General features: G+C 53.7%; 1 protein-coding gene across 2 annotated transcripts in view; it reads right to left on the reverse strand.

Moving 5' to 3' along the window:
• Nucleotides 1–17174, reverse strand: part of DNAAF5 (dynein axonemal assembly factor 5) — a 39749-nt gene that overhangs the window by 3489 nt on the left and 19086 nt on the right. The window contains exons 6-13 of one of the 2 annotated variants that reach the window (XR_005213522.1): nt 16524–16736; nt 12961–13104; nt 11418–11586; nt 7671–7818; nt 4591–4741; nt 3146–3302; nt 956–1142; nt 338–462 (exon numbers count right to left, since the gene is read on the reverse strand). Coding sequence is in view for 1 of the 2 variants with exons in the window: in XM_037814049.1 (XP_037669977.1) it covers nt 271–462; nt 3146–3302; nt 4591–4741; nt 7671–7818; nt 11418–11586; nt 12961–13104; nt 16524–16736 (1174 nt within the window). In the remaining variant the exon portion in view is untranslated. Of the gene's footprint in view, nt 1–270; nt 463–955; nt 1143–3145; nt 3303–4590; nt 4742–7670; nt 7819–11417; nt 11587–12960; nt 13105–16523; nt 16737–17174 lie in introns of those variants that run through there. The other variant, XM_037814049.1, reaches the window with a different exon arrangement.

Here is a 17174-nt window from a genome sequence, read left to right on the forward strand (position 1 = left end):
GACCTCAGGGGAGGAGGGTGCTGTCCTCGCGGCCCTGGGGAAGGGATGCCCAGAGCTCTGGGCCCTGAGCCGGCCCAGCTGCACCTACAACCTCCACTAGAGCAGGGCCTGCGTCAGTGTCCCAGGGAGCTGCAGAAACCCCTTCCCTGGGAGCACAGGAACGGGCCCTTCAGTCCCGTCTGTTTGCTGCTGTGTCATCTGGGAGCCTCAGGAATTCGACAGCAACAAGAACCTGCGTCAGGACCACTCGGGAGCCGCTCACAACTTTACCCAACACGGCGTCCTGGACGGCGCAGTCGGGGTCGTCCAGGTAGACCAGGAGCTCTCGGTACAGGTACTCGATGTCTCCCTGGTAGGTCGACTTTCCACCGCCATCTCTGACACACCTCAGCCACGTGACCAAGGCGGCGGCAGCTGCCACCCTCACTTCGCTGGACACGTCATCCAGGCGTTTCAGGAGCTCTGAAAGAAGAGGGTCGGCGTGAAGACTGTGCGAGAAGCAGTCCAGAGCAGACACTCCACGTGCAAAGTCCCGCTGCAGGCAGGCCGAGCGCCTGTGGAGCCCTGACCGTGGGGAGTTCACACGCCTCAAGCTCACCAGCAAGCCACTGAGGGTGCAGCTGCCTGAGACCCAGACCAGCTGGCCGGGGGCAGATGTGTGGACTGGGGGCAGATGTGCAAGCTGGAGGCAGGTGTTCTGGTATACAGACTGGAAACAGGTGCGTGTGGGCTGGGACAGGTATGTGAGCTGGGGACAGGTGTGCAGGCCCGGGGCAGGTGCATGCGGGCCAGGGCAGGTGTGCGAGCCAGAGGCAGGTGTGCGAGCCAGAGGCAGGTGTGTGAGCCAGAGGCAGGTGTGCGGGCTGGGGACAGGTGTGCGAGCCGGGGGCAGGTGTGTGGGCTGGGGGCAGGTGTGCAGGCTGGCGGAGAGAGTTGAGGAGGGACCTGTGCTCACGCTGGCCATGGTTCTCCAACACCAGCCGTGCAGGCTTGGGCAGTTCTCAGCCTCTCTGGGCTGCCCTCCCCAGCGAGAGGATATTGGGGCCTCTTGGGCTCCCGGCATGGGTAAGGACGGGGGTCCAGAACAAAGCCCACTCGCCCCGGCTAGTTTGTTGCTGCTGAACCTCCGTGACCCGAGTGTTCTGCAGCGGAAAACGGAGTGATGAGGATCCTTCCCAGCAGGCAAAAATTACACAGTTTTATCAGATTTAGGCTTTTCTCACACAGGGTCTGAAAATCCTTGGGCACGTGCTCCTGGGCACCTTCTGGAGACATCGGCAGGCTATCAAATAAGCAAGGAAGGACGTGGGCGGCGAGTCCTGGCCCAGGAGCAGAGGCAACTGTTGGCCAGGCGGGTCCCGTGGGGCGCAGGCTCACCCAGCACGCAGGTGCTTGCCGTTCACCTGGGGGGAGGCGGCGTCCAAGCCAGGATGTCCCGGCCGAGGGAAGGGCCTTGTCTGCGTCTCCAGGACCAAGGAGCCGGGCGGGAGGTGCTGTCGGGGCCAGGGTCTGCCAGGTGAGGCGGCCGCTGCACCAGGGTGGCTCTCCAACTTGTTCCTGCGCCTCCACGCGAGGGACCCCTGGCTCGTCAGCCTGAAGTGGGGAAGGAGCCCGAGCATCTGCTGTGCTTGTGGGGTGGCCCTGGGAGTGCGTCCGTGCGTCCTGCAGTCTGGCATGGGACGGCTGACGTGTCTCAGGCGTCCCACCCTGCCCTCCCAGGTGGAGGAACCTTCTGTGATGAAAACAGCCACACCATGATTTACCGCAAACTGCGGAACAACTGCCAAACACGTACAATCCTTCCAGCTCGTTCAAAGTCTACATCTTCTCGTTTTAGAAAGTGAGCAAAATCCCAACAAATGACATTTGAACTTGACTGAACTCGTTCACGAATATAATGACATAGACTGTCAGTAGGAATAAAATGCTTGCTGCTACAAAAATAAAAAGCAAACAAAAAAACAAACCTCAAGAGTATATGGGAAAGGTCACTCAAACTTTGGATTTCATGGAGAGGTTGTTTTCTTGCTCAGCCCTTACTATGTACTTTCAATCTTAAAATTCATGCCCGTTTTCGATTTGGAAACTTCTGAGTCACCGTCTCTTCCACTGTGTGCCTCCATTTTCCCTTATGAAGCCTCGGTTTACATCCCACCCCTCTCATCTTTTTCTACACTATGTTCTGAGTGAATTCCAAATTACTATCTTCCAATAAAATAATTGTCTTTGGCCACATCTGGTTGAGGGTTATCCAATGTACTGTTTTAAATTTCAATGACTGTATTTTTCATTTCCAGGGATTCTTTAAAAATTGCTAAATGTTTCTGGCACGCAGATGTCCAGGTAATACACAAAGCTTGTGTGGCTGCAGCTGGAGTAGGAGACGCACCTCCTCAGGCCCGTCCGGAGGCCCCACGTCTCTGCAGCCCAGGCCTTGCCCAGCGTCCCGGCTGCTCTGGGACTGGTGTCTGTTCTCAGGGACCTTCCTGGAATTTCTAGTTCTTAATTCTGTTTCATTCCCACCTGTCTGTTACTCCCGTCTACCTGTTTGCTTCTTCCTGTGTTTCTGATGGACGTCCTTCTCGCAGCTTCCTGAGCGCCTTGAAGTTCAAGCAGCAGAGCTCTGAGGCGCGCTGCAGCCCCGCTTCGGTGATGTTCCTCCTCCAGGCAAGCCTTTCTGCACGCTCCGAGGAACTTCCATGCAGGCTGCCCTTCTCTGCATTGCTCTTTGTTTTTTTGGGGGCCCTGACCCCCATGTCTGGGCCTTGCTTTGCGGCTTGGACCCCACAGCAATGGCTCTGGAGCAGTACGTGCCTGGTGCCCGGGCCTCGCTAGGTGCTCCCCCCAGCTGCCCCTGTGGCAGGGCCTTGTCCCCCGGGCCCCCCGACCCAGCCCCAGCCACACCCATGCCATGAGGGGGCCCTGTTCCTGCTCCCCGGCAGCCCTGCGCCAGCCGCCCCTGGGGCTCCCTCCCACTTCTGGCCCACGGGATGCTTCTCATTTCCTCGTGTGGCGCGTGGCTTATTTAGGGTTCTCCAAGCCCTGGTCAGGAGTCAACATATAGCACTTCCTGTCTTCTCCCAGGAAAGAAATGGCGGTCAGATTTAAATAGCCACAGATGTTTCGAAAAAGAACAAAGTCCTACCGGGGTAAATCTTGATGAATTTTTCTGGGTGGGTCACGCCGCCTGAGCTCTTCAGGAAGGCGTTCACAATGCAGCATGACATCAGCCGCGTGGCCTGAGAATCTTCCTGCAGGGTGCTGAGGACCTGAGGCATCAGCATTTCCTGCACTTCCAGGGCCTGCAATGGGCAAAAGCAGAGACACGTTCATGCCCGCACGCGCACCTGCCAAGAGAAGGCTTGGCTTTGAATCAGAGGTGATGGAATGTGGAATGCTGTCTTGAAGCTAGACTTTAAATTTTAGATAATTTGAACAACTTTTGCTTCACATGGCCAGCTGATTAACTCCCCACTCCCTCCCCGGGCCCCTGCCATCTGCCTCTGTCTTTAGAAGTTTGCTTATTCTAGGTACTTCAGCTGGGTGGAAGCAGACACGACTTGTCCTGACGTGTCTGCCTTCTTTCACTTAGCATAATGTTTCTGAGGTGCATCTATGTTGTCATGTGCACCGGAACTTCATTCCTTTTTACAGCCAAATGATGTTGTGTTGTTCGGGTACAGCGCGTTTTTTCCATCCATCACCGGGAGATGGACACGTGTTATTTCCACCTTTAGCTGTTGTGGAAAGCGCTGCTATAAACACTCACATACAGACTTTGTGTGGACTTGTTTTCAGTTCTCCTGAGTCTATACCCAGGAGCGAGACTGCAGGGCCGGGTGGTAATTCTGTGTTTGCATTTCCAAGGAACCTCCAGCGGAGGCGCCTCTCACACTCCCACCAGCAGTGCACGCGTTCCTGCCCCTGCACGTGCTCGCCGGCCGTGAGAACACCGCCCTCTCCCCAGCGACTGGTCAGCTGGCCTCTAGGACGCCCGCCACCCTACACCCCTCACGAGGCTCCCGGGGCCGCTGCACGCTGCGTCCAGTGACGCTCTTGGAAACAGGCGCCAAAGCCTCTGCACGCCGGGAGGTGGCGCTCAAACACCACGCGAGCACCTCGGAAACCTTCTCGGGCTTCCCTCCCAGCTCTCCACCTGGGGGACGCACAGAGAAAACCAGAACCCCACATGCCAACCCTGCCCCTGCATACCTGGAAGGTTCTCAGAGAACAGGGCTGGATGTCCATGGCCCTCTCTCTACATGACCACTGTGGCCACATGCGGTCTAGAGATGCGCGTCACTCAACATGCAAACTTCAGAAAGACCAGAACCAAGGGCAGCAAAACGCTCTTGGGACCAAACCCGGCTGCGAAGCCCTGCCTGGGCCTCGCCACATTTGCTGCCGGCCCTTCCGGACAGCGTTCCTGTGGAGAAGGCAATGCCCCTGGCCAGGCGCCCTAAGGGGAGGTCCCCGGTGCAGGCCTTGTCCAGGCTGCAGCAGGCCGCAGAGGGGTCCCCGACACTCCGTCCCTCTGCACACACGGGGTGGCCCCAGCCCCCCGCAGCCACAATGCGTCGGGAGGGGTACCTGCTTGGCCGACAGGGTCTCGCTGCTGATGAGAGCCCAGAGGCAGGACACGGCGGCCGTGCGGATGGCGGCGGCGGTCCTCCCCGCATGCCACTGCAGGTTCGGAGCCAGCATGTCTTTTACCACTGTCTCGAGGTAGCTGTGAAACTGCCTGGAGTCAAAGCCCAGAGAGCAAATGAGGGCCAGCAGGCTTCTGTGCAGGGAAAACTGTAGACTGGGAAACGAGCTGTGCTGGAGGGAAGAAGCTGAGTAGGAAAAACAGGAGGGGAGCCAGTGGCCAGGCACTGCACTGGAGCGGAGCAGAGGGGCCCACCCACAGCTCAGTGTGCAGGAGCAGCCCCTGGAGCCTGGCCGTGCTCCACCCTGGGCCTCTGCAGGCGTCTTGCAGGACCAGTGCCGGCAGCCAGGCCGGGGCTCCAGAGGACCCGGGAGGGCCTGAGAACACACTTGCAACTCCTCCCTTACTGCCATAGGACCCCTGTCCCCATGTCACATTCCTCCTGGCTCCGGGAGAAAGGGGAGCTGAGCCACACACCAGGGTTGGCATGAGCAACAGCCTGGGCCCACCGTGGGTGCAGGCACCTGTGGCAATTTTAAGAAACAGACCTTACAACCCTCTGGCTGTGGGGCCACCGGCGTCAGCAAGGATCCCATGGGCAGGGCCTGCTTCCCACCAGGAGGCCCAGTGGGGAGGGAGCCTGAGGGCAGCCTACCCGGGGTGGGGGGCATGGGGCTCGCCGTCTGACGTGACCGTCTCCAGGCTGAGTGTCTCCCACTGTTGGCCCTGCCCCCGCTCGCTCGCAGCCAGCTGCTGCTTCTGAAACGTCACCTCTGCTGGCAGAGGGAGCATTTCAGAGGCAATGAAGAAGGCAGAAGGCCACGCCTGGGATGCTGATTTGGTTCAGGATGGTTTACATGTATTCAATTAGGTTTTCCAATTTGTTTTATTTCTAAGCAAAGAATGATCATCTCCATACAGGGAGTTAGTGAGGAGTTTGGGGTCACTATCAAGGTAAATCAGAATCCGCCGTTCTGAGCCATCATGTTACGAAGTTTGAAAGGTAGCTTATTGCTTTCAAAAAGTGAATCCCATCACGTCCAGGAAAAGGCACACCTGTTCACAGCGGTGCCAGGTGCCTCTTCCATGAGGACACGTCAAGAGGACTTGCCCAAAGGGCCTTTAAAATCCTCATACTTCATGAGGGTGAGTCTGTGCTCTCTTGAGAAGGGCACATCAAACTGAATTGGTGAAATGTCTGTTAAAATCACCCATATCACCTTCACTGTCAAACCATTTTTAAATACAGTTTCACTTTGAAGTTGCCAAACTTCCCCAGTGTGCGAAGCCAGCTGGTGGCGGAGTCCGGAGGCCAGTCCTCCCCATGGACCCCGCCGGCATCCTCGGGCAGCTTCCCAGGACAGCAGAGGTTGGCAAGGAAGGAGACAATGAAAGCAGGGAAAAGACAGAGCCCTCAGCAGAGCAGCAGACGGGTCGCCAGGAGGGCGGCCTCGGAGGGAAGCGGAGCCTCACGCAGGCCGGTGCAAGCTTGGGGGGGAGGGGGTTTACAAAGGGGCCGTGACCCACCCCAGGGTGTTCAAAAGGGCCTCCCCTTCTGCTGCACACCCCACAATGAAGGAGCCCCCCCTCTCACCAGGGCCACCTTGGGATTCTCATCAGCTAGTAACCAGGGCCCTTGGAAGCCTTTAGGATGGTCTGTGCACCCAAACCAGAAACACCCAATTCTGGTGGCTGAGCCCTTCCTCCTCGCATTTTGGGATCTTCCCAGCCCTCACCTGGAGGTGCTCTGCAAGGGCCCATGAGCAGGAAGAAAGAGAATGTGTGGACGGACGAGGGTCGGGAGCAGACCCTCTACCCATTTCTCTTCAGCAGAGCCACTTACTTTATAATTCTATCCTTTTACAACCCTAAAAACCCAAACCAAACGTATGCTGTTTTGCATTTCTCCTGCCTGAGAAAAACAGCTAATAGTTCCACTTAAATAACTGTCAAATGAACAAAGTTCTCCTCCTGGCCTGTTCCTTTCCATAAGAAGTCTCTGTAAGTCGGTTTATTTTGGGAACTTACCCCAAACTCACAACCTGTATTTAGTAGGGTCAATGCTGCCCTCAGCTAGAATTTCTTAGCATCATACTAGTCGTGAGACGCTGCGACCCCGACAGGGCCCTGGAGCCTGCCCGGCCCTGGTCCCCAGGGACCTCCACCTGCTGCCGGGCTCTGGGCTCTCCATGGCTGCTCCTAGGCCCTGATGTCCTTGCAGATAAGCAGGAAACAAAATTTCCTACAACATGATGGGCTGGCAGAGGCCAGGCAGTGAGAGGAGATCAGCGTTATAATCAAAGAAAAAAAGGGGGAGTGGTCAATTGTTTCCACAGAAACCCTTGCGATCCGCCGGCGAACAAGCCATAACGGACTCCTGACCAGGGGCCGAGGGGCGCCCAGAGCTCTCAGGGTGTCCCGCCCCTGCAGGCTCTGCCAGCCGCCCGCTCAGGACCTGGGATCCGGGTAGCTTTGGGGGGACTGCCTGGCCCAGAACCCCGCAGGGGCGCCATGTCTTCCGACCGCTGCTTCCAGATGCTCCACCCCGCAGCCTCGGGCCGCGTCCTGAAGCTCCTTCCTGGGAGCATCTCGGGCTGGCTGGGACTGGGGCTCCCCCGGCCCCCTTATGTTTGTATTTACACCAGACCTGTCTTTCTCCCTGTGTTTTTTTTTGTCCACCTTTTCTTTGATTTCAAAGCCATAAGACTGGAGGCCTGCGGAGTTTTACTCTTAACCTACAAGAGTATTTCCAACACTTTGCCATAAGAGTAATTCAATCGATTCTTTTTAGGTCTGACAGTTAGCAAGAGGTTTTGAAATCAGAACAGTTAATGTATATCCATTAACAGCTAATGCTCCTGAAAGCTCTCCCATCCAGTGGCACCGTAGTGACCGCACTGCAGCAGCTCTGATGCCGTGTGGCTCCGGGCTGCGGGTTCATCAGCAACTGCCACTGTGCACCCAGCGAGGACAGACTGCATGCTGGACAGACTGGCCTGACCCCCTGCAGAACGCCACCTACCCCTGCGAGTCCACAGTGTCCTTGGCTCCCAGCAGCACTTTGGAGAAGAGGGAGAGAAGCCTGAGGCGCACCTGAGGGTCTCTGGTCGGCTGAAGACAGGTCCTGAGCGTGGGGACCACGTCCTGAAGAGCTTCGCCCAAGACGGGGCCTGGAAAATGAGCACAGGGTGGGCGCAAGCCGGAGGGCGGGGGCGTGCCGGGGGGACGCGCCTGAGGAGGCTGTGTGTCCGAGGGGTGCGTGTGCGCCTGAGGGGTGTGAGCCCGAGTGCATGCACCTGAGTGGGTTGTGTGCGCCCGAGTGGTATACGTGTGCCCGAGGGGGGGGGGGGGTGTGTGCCCGAGGGGGGGGGGTGCGTGTACCCGAGGGGGGGGGGTGCGTGTACCCAAGGGGGGGTGTGTGTGTACCCGAGGGGGGGCACTTCCCTACGGTAACCCTGCCTGGCCCCAGGGCAGAGGGAGCCCACGTGACCACCAGCTTCCTGTACAGACGTCCTAGGAGACTGACAGGGAGGCTATGCCCCCCTACGCTAAGCTGATGTGCGAGGACAGCTCTGGAAAAGGATGTTCCAGGCCTCTTTGTATGTTACCAATTGTTAACTTTCATACAACCTTCTCCTGGGCATGTCGGTGAGTAGCAAAGAAAAGTAACTGAGAAAACTTTAACCCCCCATATCAGCTTTCTATTTTCCCAAATTCTTAGGAAAATCAAAGTTAAAAAAAAAAAAAAAAGAAAGTCAAACAATACTTTCAAGATCAGTGAAAATCAATTATTCAGAACATGTAAACTATTTACTATTTGCCTCTAAACTCTGAAGCTGCCACCCCTTTCCAAAGGCACTGCCAGATGAAGAAATGGCTACCGTCCCCCAAGCTGTACAGAGAGATGTTAAACGAGGAGATGGTCCTTGGTATCTGGAAAGGATAAAATAATTCCTGGTGCCTAGACATAACTGCACTTCACAAGCACCCAGGCTGTAAAATGCCCTCCTTGCTGTGTCATTTTAGAACTGATATGGGCTGCTCTCAAACAGGTTCAGTTTCATGACATATTTTGCCACTTCTGTAATAAGCTGGAAAGCAAACAACTAAAACCTTTGCCCTTTAAAGATACAATGTCTCAAGATACCAGATTCCTGCATACTGAGCGTGTCTCCGCGTCGCCCCACTGACGGGGAAGCTGTGTGGGAGCACCCTGCTAAATGACGCCGTTTAGGCCCCCAGGCCCCGCCGCAGGTGCGACCGTCCCTGCTTTTGACCAGGCGACCTGGAGGGGAGGCCAAGGGGCCCGGATCCGCCCCCCGCTGCCCATAGCCTGGGCGAGTCCGTCGGAGCCTCCTCCTGCAGATCCCGCTGCACTCCCAAACGAGGTGAGCGCCAGAACGTCTCCAACGACGGTCAATGCCAGCCACCATCGAGGGTGGGGGGCACGGGCTGCACTCTGGGGCGAGGCTGGGGAGCTCTGGGGCTAGAGCGAGTTCCGTGCAGGGTCCATTTGGATACGGCTCCGGGTGGGGCAGGATGGAAGGGGTCGCACAGATCACATCACGTGGACTTGACTTGTCCCCCTTCTCCACCCCCAGGGGCCACCAAGGCCCCGTCCTCACCCTCCTCGCAGAGCCTCCCCGAGTGCGCCCCGGGACTGCCTCTCGCACCCCAGTGTGCATCCAGCTTTGAGTGTGGAGCCCCCGTCCGCGTCGCACCGTGCATGTAGCCATGCGGTGTCCCAGGGCACTTCCAGGAAACGTCACTGCAGATTCAGCTTCCAGTAGGCGCCTGGGCCACCTCAGTTTCTGCTGCTGCGTGAGCCCTGCTGCACCTCCATAGTTAGGACTGTCCCTTAGGGCAGGCTCAGCAGCCGCACGGCTGCACAAAGGGTGCGAATGCACAGAGGACTCTAGAAACGTAAAGTCAAACCAGCCACGGCCGAGGCTTCTCGTGGTAACAACGGGGGGAGTACGCTTTATATTTTTCGCCTAATTTGATAGATTAAAAAAATGGCACCCCCCAAGTTTTTAAATTCACATTTTTTTATTAAAAGAAATACTTTTTCCTCTTTGAATATTTGAATATTTCCCCACCTATCTGTTCACTAGCTGTATTTACTCTTTTTTATAAAATCAGATGTTGTATCTATTTCTTGGGGGGCTCTTTGTATACTGGAGATCTTAAACCCTGCACATTTACCGGAAATATTTTCCCAAGTCTCTTTTCCTTTTATTTTGGCTTCTAATGTATATACAGTCAGATTTATTTCTTTCTATTGTAGTTTCCTAACTTTTCCAAGTTGAGAAAGCTGCTCCTTTCTGTATATTTGAAATATTTTATAATTAAACTTTAAAAGTTTATATATCAATCTTTGAAATACGGAATTCAAATTTTTATCTAATTGAAAATTTATTTTATTCCTTTTGTTTTCTCTGCTCATTACAGTAGTACATGCTCATTACAGAAAAGTTGGGAAACACAGAAAAAGAATTAAGAGGAAAGCAAAGAGCATCATGCTCCCAGAACACTACTGGAAATACATGCTGTATTCCCCTGAGATTTAAGCACACGCAGACCACATGTGTGTGAACACATGCACACACACATACACACAGACAGGACCATGGGAAAATACAGGTGGGATTGCAGAACCGCAATTTTATAGCCAGCTCCTTTCATCTAGCAGTACATTGTAACATTTTCTTGCTTTTTGGTGTATGCTATGAGATTTGGGTCCAAATACATTCGTTTAAAAGTTGCCCATCAGTTATGGCGCTCTCATAAGGAATGCCTTTAAAGGCTGCAGATGGAAAGAACCATGTCTGCACAAAATGTTTAAAAATGTTGGCAACCATTACTATTTTTCTTTTCTCATCTGAAACATGGTTCTACATAAAACTGACATGGGTTTCTGTCTCGTTCTCAGAGCCCTGGGGTCCAGGCCTCAGCATCTGGCTACGACGCACAGAGATGACCTCCCAACGACCAGGATCAGCCCAGATCCGGGTGTGATCACGAGAATTCAACAGCCAGGATCCGTCCAGATCCACGTGTGATCACGACAGTGCAACAGCCAGGATCCGTCCAGATCTGTGTGTGATCACGAGACTTCAACAGCCAAAAAGTGGCAGCAAGGCCATGGAGAGGTGGGCAAGGCCATGGGCAAGAGAAAGTACCATGGAAGTCTGATGCTCGAAAAGAGAAATTTCGTTTAAGTGAAAAAACAACCACTCTAACTCCCTTGCAAGTTTGCAGCCACCTGGAGCAGCACAGGGCATCTGTCATAAACCACTGCAGTTTCTTAATGAACAGCTCATTAAAATTTTGAAACGTGCATTACATATTAGGAAATTGCCCTCATAGAGGCTTATGGAAAACTAATAAAAATGCTGAAGGATCAGACAGCTGGGAATAGAAGAGTTTCTACAGTCACACACTTAAAACATCAACCTGGATGGATATGCTAAATTCTGCAAAAATCCTGAGATGTATTTGAAGAACTCAGGCTATTAAACAGGCCCTGAAAAATCACATTTCCAAGGTTTAACCTAAAAAACGTGTTTGGGCAGACATTACAGCTACGTTACATGCAGCCTTCTATGTAACATGCTGGGCAATTTTAAAGGCTTTTGTTCCCTAAGACATTCTCTCCCCAGGCAAGAGGCCACAAGCTACCTCTCCTCCACTGCTGGTAGGCCTTGGTGAGCACTCTGGTGCCCACGTCAGTCTGTCCCCACCCCACGTGCCCCACAGGAGGACTCACCTGCCTGCGTGACCACCACGCTGAACTGTGCGAGCTCGGGCGAGTATATGGTCCAGTCACCCTGCGAGGGCGTCAGCCGCTCCATCAGTGGGCCCAGGTGCTTCCGGAAGAGGCCCTGGCTGCCAGCGACATTCTCCACCGCGGCCAATGCATCCACTGTCTCCTCAACCTGTGAGCCAAAGCCACGTCTGGAATAATCCCAATTTTTAAGGCTTACCCCCTCCTGGGGCCCCAACTTCCCAGGTGGCTGGAACGCCTGGGCTCAGGAGACAGTCTCATGGGGCAGCACCGTCACCACAGGGGTGTGGAGAGAGGAAGCTCTCCGAGTCCCCAGAGAGCTAGGATGCCAAGCAGCACAGCAAACAACAGAAGGACAGAAACATATTTACTTAAAACACAGTCCTGAGTCCAAAGGGGGACGCTGTGTGTGAGAGGAAGCAGGAGCTCTTGGGAAGATGCGCCCAGAAGAACCAAGGATGGATAGGGGCTGGTGGGGGCAGCAGGAGAGAGATGCAGTGGTTTAGTCAAAAGAAACCCAAACCACGTGCGCCAGAGACGGCTCGGGTCTGCTCTCCCTACACTTAGCACCCTCCCCCACTAGACCTGAAGGTGAAAACAACTTGGCAGATGTTTCTGGACAGGGAGCAGAGAGCTGGAGATGCTAACGCAACACAGCAGCCATCTGTGCGCTGCGGCCCTGGGCCTTGCTCCTCGAGACCCCTCCCAGTGGCTGGTCGAGCCCTCCTCGCGGGCACCGTGACTTCCTAGTGCTCGGCTTCTGCTAGTTTGTAGCTCTAAGGGTGACAAGTCGACTCCTGAGACATACGCCCTTTGGAAAGGCTATTCTTGAAGAAAGAAATAAAACAGAGCTTCAACAGCCTTGAGGAAGGAGAGGGAGGGAAGTGAGATTCCTTCCCGCTTCCACCCGGAGGACGACATCTCAGACGTCTTCTGCCGCCACTCCTGACGGGCCAGGCCAGAGAGAGACTTTGCCCAAGGGCTGCCAGGGAAACCAGAACTAGGGGAAGAAAGGTCGTGCTCTCTCACTCTGGGAGCAGCACTCAGGGCGACCGTCCGAGTCCAGCAGGGTTTGGGGTTCAGGGACACTTACGCATGACCGTAAGGCCAATGGAACGGAAAGCATTTGTGAACCTGGGTGCGATTCAGAGAGAAGTACGGGGCAACCTTTCCCCACAGACGCGGGTGCGGGCGCTTTCTTTAGGGCACACCTGAGAGCACAGTTCGAAGGCTATGAGGGCTTATTTTTTGTTTGCTCCTTTTGCAACAGTTGCCAAGCTTAAATAGCTGCCTTCACCCTGAGATGCTAACATTAACTGGCAGTTGGAGGGATGTACAATTCTGCACACCCCCTAAGGTCACGTCATGAGTGACTCACCCCAAATGCTCTAAATTCCTTCACCTTTGCTAGTCAGCTTGAGTCAGGCACGCCTGCGGCTTGGAATGCAAGAGCAGAAGGGATTTACGGAACAGAGGCCTGTCTCACTCAGAGAAACGATCGCCTCCCCAGTTTGCGCTCACTCACCTTCGCGTCCAGGTCCGTGCCCCCTGAGATGGCCAGGAGAGTCACCAGCACCTCCAGGAGCTGCAAGCCGGACTCACCACAGTCTTCCCGACCCACTTTGATTAAAGCTTGTACACAAGACAGCAAACGCTCCAAGTAAAGCTTCTATAAAGGGAGCAAGAAGTAAAATTAGCAACCTCCCTGGGTCTCTTCTTCCTCACTGGCAGCACAAGGGCTGGACCGAAGATCCAACTGACACAAAAATTCCAGGGCTTGCCCTGCCAACAACACGAGACAAGAACAGCGACCAGATGCAGCGATGCAGTTGGCATGCAGCGAGCACAAACGGCGTTCTTTCAGACAACCGGAGAAAATGGAACACTGACTGAATGTTTAGGAATAAGTCCTGATTTTGTCAAATATTTTATGGTACTTCAGTTATGTTAGCAATCACACTGTAGTGTATACAAGTTAAATGACAGGATATCCTGGCTTTGCTTTACCACATCCCAGCTCCCCATCCCCCCCCCACACAAAGTAAAACAAGCTACATAAAATATAAGAATGCGAGATTGGTAACTGTTGAAGCCGGGTGACAAGTATTCTTGCTTCTTTTGCGTATTTTTGAGTAGTTCTATAATATTAAGTTTTAACAAAAATAAATAAAATTCTAGGGTTGAAATATGCTTCCTGATTGCTGGAGGGCAAGAAACTGATGCTTCAGCTCTGCCACTAAAATGACCATTCACCAAACTGTTCAACTGCCCTGGGCTCAGGCTCATCAGCCGCAGCGCGGGCCGGCGCCAGGGATGCACAGACAGGCTGGCGAGGCCTGTGCACGGGGGACACAGGAATGAGCAGAATGTCTATTTCCATCTACTTTCCATCACGTCCCCCTAACATGTCTGTCTTACGTGTTTCACAGGGCTCAGCATGAAGTGGGAGAGTGGTCACGTGTGGAGCTGAAACATGGGCTAGACGATGCCCCGGCTCTGCAGTTCTGAATCAGCCCTAAACTTCCATGACTTGTTGGCAAAGGTTTATACAAAAAGTCACCCTGGATCACAGGAAGTTTGGCCCTCCCACTCCCCTAGACCCCTGGGGTCCACCAAGCCCTGGGCATCTGGCCACCCCCCAGGCTGTCAGGCACTGCGTCCAGACTCCCACGAGAAGTCACGGACTGATGTTTTTATTCAGATCCCTACTTTTCCCAGAGCCCAGTTTCTTTTTGACTGGTTTCTGAGGACATGATTTTAAATTTATTTTTTAAAAGATTATTGGCTGCCAAGCTGTCTTGCTGCATATCCAAATACTGGAACTAATGAAGAATTACACATCCTTTACAAAGGCGCATCCTCTCAGATCTCGCCAGGGGTGTGGCAATGTTTCCCTGTGGAAATTACGAGACCTCAACATTGAAAGATTTCTCTATAAGTAAACAGGAAGTTTTAATCAGAGCACTTCCAACATGTACCCCCCCCACCCCCCCACACACACACAATGAAAAAGGAAAACAGACATGCCAGGAAATGATACTCAATGTCTTCTGCTCCTGAAACAATAGGATATTAGATATTACAAAGCTTTTAATTCACTAGATAAAGGGCTGGAAACTTTTACATTTTAGTAAAGGTAAGGATGTCCCTGAATCACTGCTGTCTTTAGTTAAGCATGAATAAATGAGCTATCCTCATGTTATCAAGCAATTTCCTCTTTTCAGTTACCTGTCATGGAGCAAACATATTTCAAAGAAGAGAATCGAGTTCTCTTCACAGCCCCAGGTGCAACACTTGGCTCAAGACACCTGGGCAAGCACCTTCTACGGAGAACCTGGCTCCCTGCTAACGACAAAGGAGGCCTTCGCCTAGGGCCTCAGCTTAAAATATCTCCCCATGAGGACCCTTGTTTGGCTTAAGTAGGATTTGCGGAAACTTTAGTTTGCTCTTGGAAGACGTCTTTGATCCCTTCTCACGGCTGCTGAAATACTGATGCCGGAATCACCAGCTGCTCCCAGGCGACAAGAGGCTGCCTTGGCCCTGGGAGGAACACGGAGCCGCGCTCAACTCGGACACAGAAATGCCCCTGACCCAGCCCGCACGGTCCGTCTCTTCTCGCCAAAACTTAAGTCTGCTGAGAAAGGAGCACATGTGCATCCTGGGATTCCACCCCTAGCTCCCCGGCACAGCCGCGGGGGCCCGTTGCTGAGAAGGCCACTGAGCACGTTCTTATTTGCTCAGATTAGAAGACGGGGAGCCAAACAGTCTCAACTTAATGAATCAAGTGATTAAAAAATGTTACTTTCACCAACATGAAGACAGGAAAATTACACTTTCCTTTCTGTAAAGTTTGTGAAAATACATATTTAAACATCTATATAAATTTTCAAGAAAAAGATGCTTCTGGGCTTGCAAATCTGGATAGTGGAATCAAAATCATTCTCAAAACAACTTGTGAGTAAAAACACAAAACATATATAGAAGAGATGACTGGACAAAGAGGAGGAAAAGGAGGAGGTTTGGGGGGAGCTGAAAGGCTGACTGTGCTAAAATGGGTTTTGGGAAAAGTTAAATGTGACACCAAGACCAACAGCTCGGCCACGTTCCCTTTCCACAACTTTGGCTCCGTTTCCTTCTCGCTGTATTTTAGAAACTGCCTTCCGGGTTTCTTTAACAGTTTCATAAACATGCCCGCTCACTGGGCCCCTCTAATTGTGAAGCTGGAGAGCAACCTGGCATAGCGCTCGGGGACGCGGCCAGAACAGAGCCTGCCAGGACCCAGCCCAGTGCCACGGTCACTGGTGGCCCTTCCCTGGGTCCGTTTCATGCCAAGGTGATGTCTACGCTGAGGTGAAGGCCGGATCCTCAGGGCACAGGGACGTCTACACCCAGGAGCACAGCCAAGGCATGGAGGCAGAGCCCTCGTCTTCTCAACAGAGTTCCAGAAGTACCATAACCCAGTGCCTAAATTCACAGGTTTCAAGCTTACCACATTCAAACAAAAGCAAAGTCATATTTCTCCATCAACTGAAAACAATGATAAATTATTCCAAGTGGCTAAACCTGACCACCTAAACTGTTTCAGTTTCAGATGGAATGGATAAACTGCTCAATTTAAAAATAAACAAAACCTTAGTAGCTAAACAAAGATTCCTATAACAGCTTGTTAAATCATCAGGCTGCTCATTACAAGCAAGCATATTATTAGAAATGCCAGGGGATGCCGGTAAGAGAACAAACTCATGGCGGCAGGTGAAGACGAGCTAACCATAGCAAACAGTACGTGGCTGACGGGTGCTAGCAAAGGAGCAGCCAAGCCCTATGGGGTGGGAGGAAGTGGCTCCCAGCTATAGCCGTGCCCTGGGTGCCCTGGGTGTGGCAGAAGCTTCTGGGCTGGCACCACTGGCAGCAGGGCCGTTTGGTGGGACCCTGCCCACGGCTGACAGGTGGCTAGCGAGGCAGAGGAACTGAATTTTTAATCGACCTCACTTGACTCACAGCTGCTACTGGTGCTGAAGGCTGCCACCCAGACAGCACAGAGCAAAGCGGGAAGCACACGCTCCTCTGCGCCCTCCCCTTCAATCTTACGTTCTCAGACGCGTGGCAGATGTGTGCCTGGGTGAGCTCCCCGGCAATGATCTTCAGATGGGGCCGGAGGGCGTCACGGGTGCAGCCGCGGATGACTGCTGCGAGGACCAGGAGGCCAGAGGGAGTGGGCGACCGTCTCAGCATCGACAAGATCAGCTTCAGAGACACCTGTGGGCTGACGAACACTCCGACAAGCTCTGCTGCCCTGGTGCACTGAGAGGGAGAGTCAAGGGAGATGCAGGGCCAGCTCTGAGAGCTCCGAACTCAGTGGGGCCGACACTTCCCACCCATCCCAGCTGTGCTCCTTTCCCCTCTGCACTCCTCCATCTGCCTCCCGGGTCCTTTCTACCCATCCAGTCTCAGGCCAAAAAGCCTCTCTTGGCATGTGCTCAGAACACTCTCCTGCTCACTTAGAACTCCTACAAGTTTAACGCCCAAAACAAGACCTACAGCTTCTAGGGCAGGGCGGGCCTGGCTTGCAGGAGAGCCAGGTGCCAGCGGGTTTCCCTCCTCACCCCTTCACCTGGGCATTTGTGACCTGGTAGCGAGGCACCGGGTGGAACACCCACCCCGTGCAATCCCACTTGTGACGACGACGACAGAAACACATCCAGGATGAGAACAGAGCCAGGCACTGGCTGTGGGGGCTCA

The sequence above is a fragment of the Choloepus didactylus genome, chromosome 21 (assembly GCF_015220235.1).
Source record: "Choloepus didactylus isolate mChoDid1 chromosome 21, mChoDid1.pri, whole genome shotgun sequence".
NCBI lineage: Eukaryota > Metazoa > Chordata > Mammalia > Pilosa > Megalonychidae > Choloepus > Choloepus didactylus.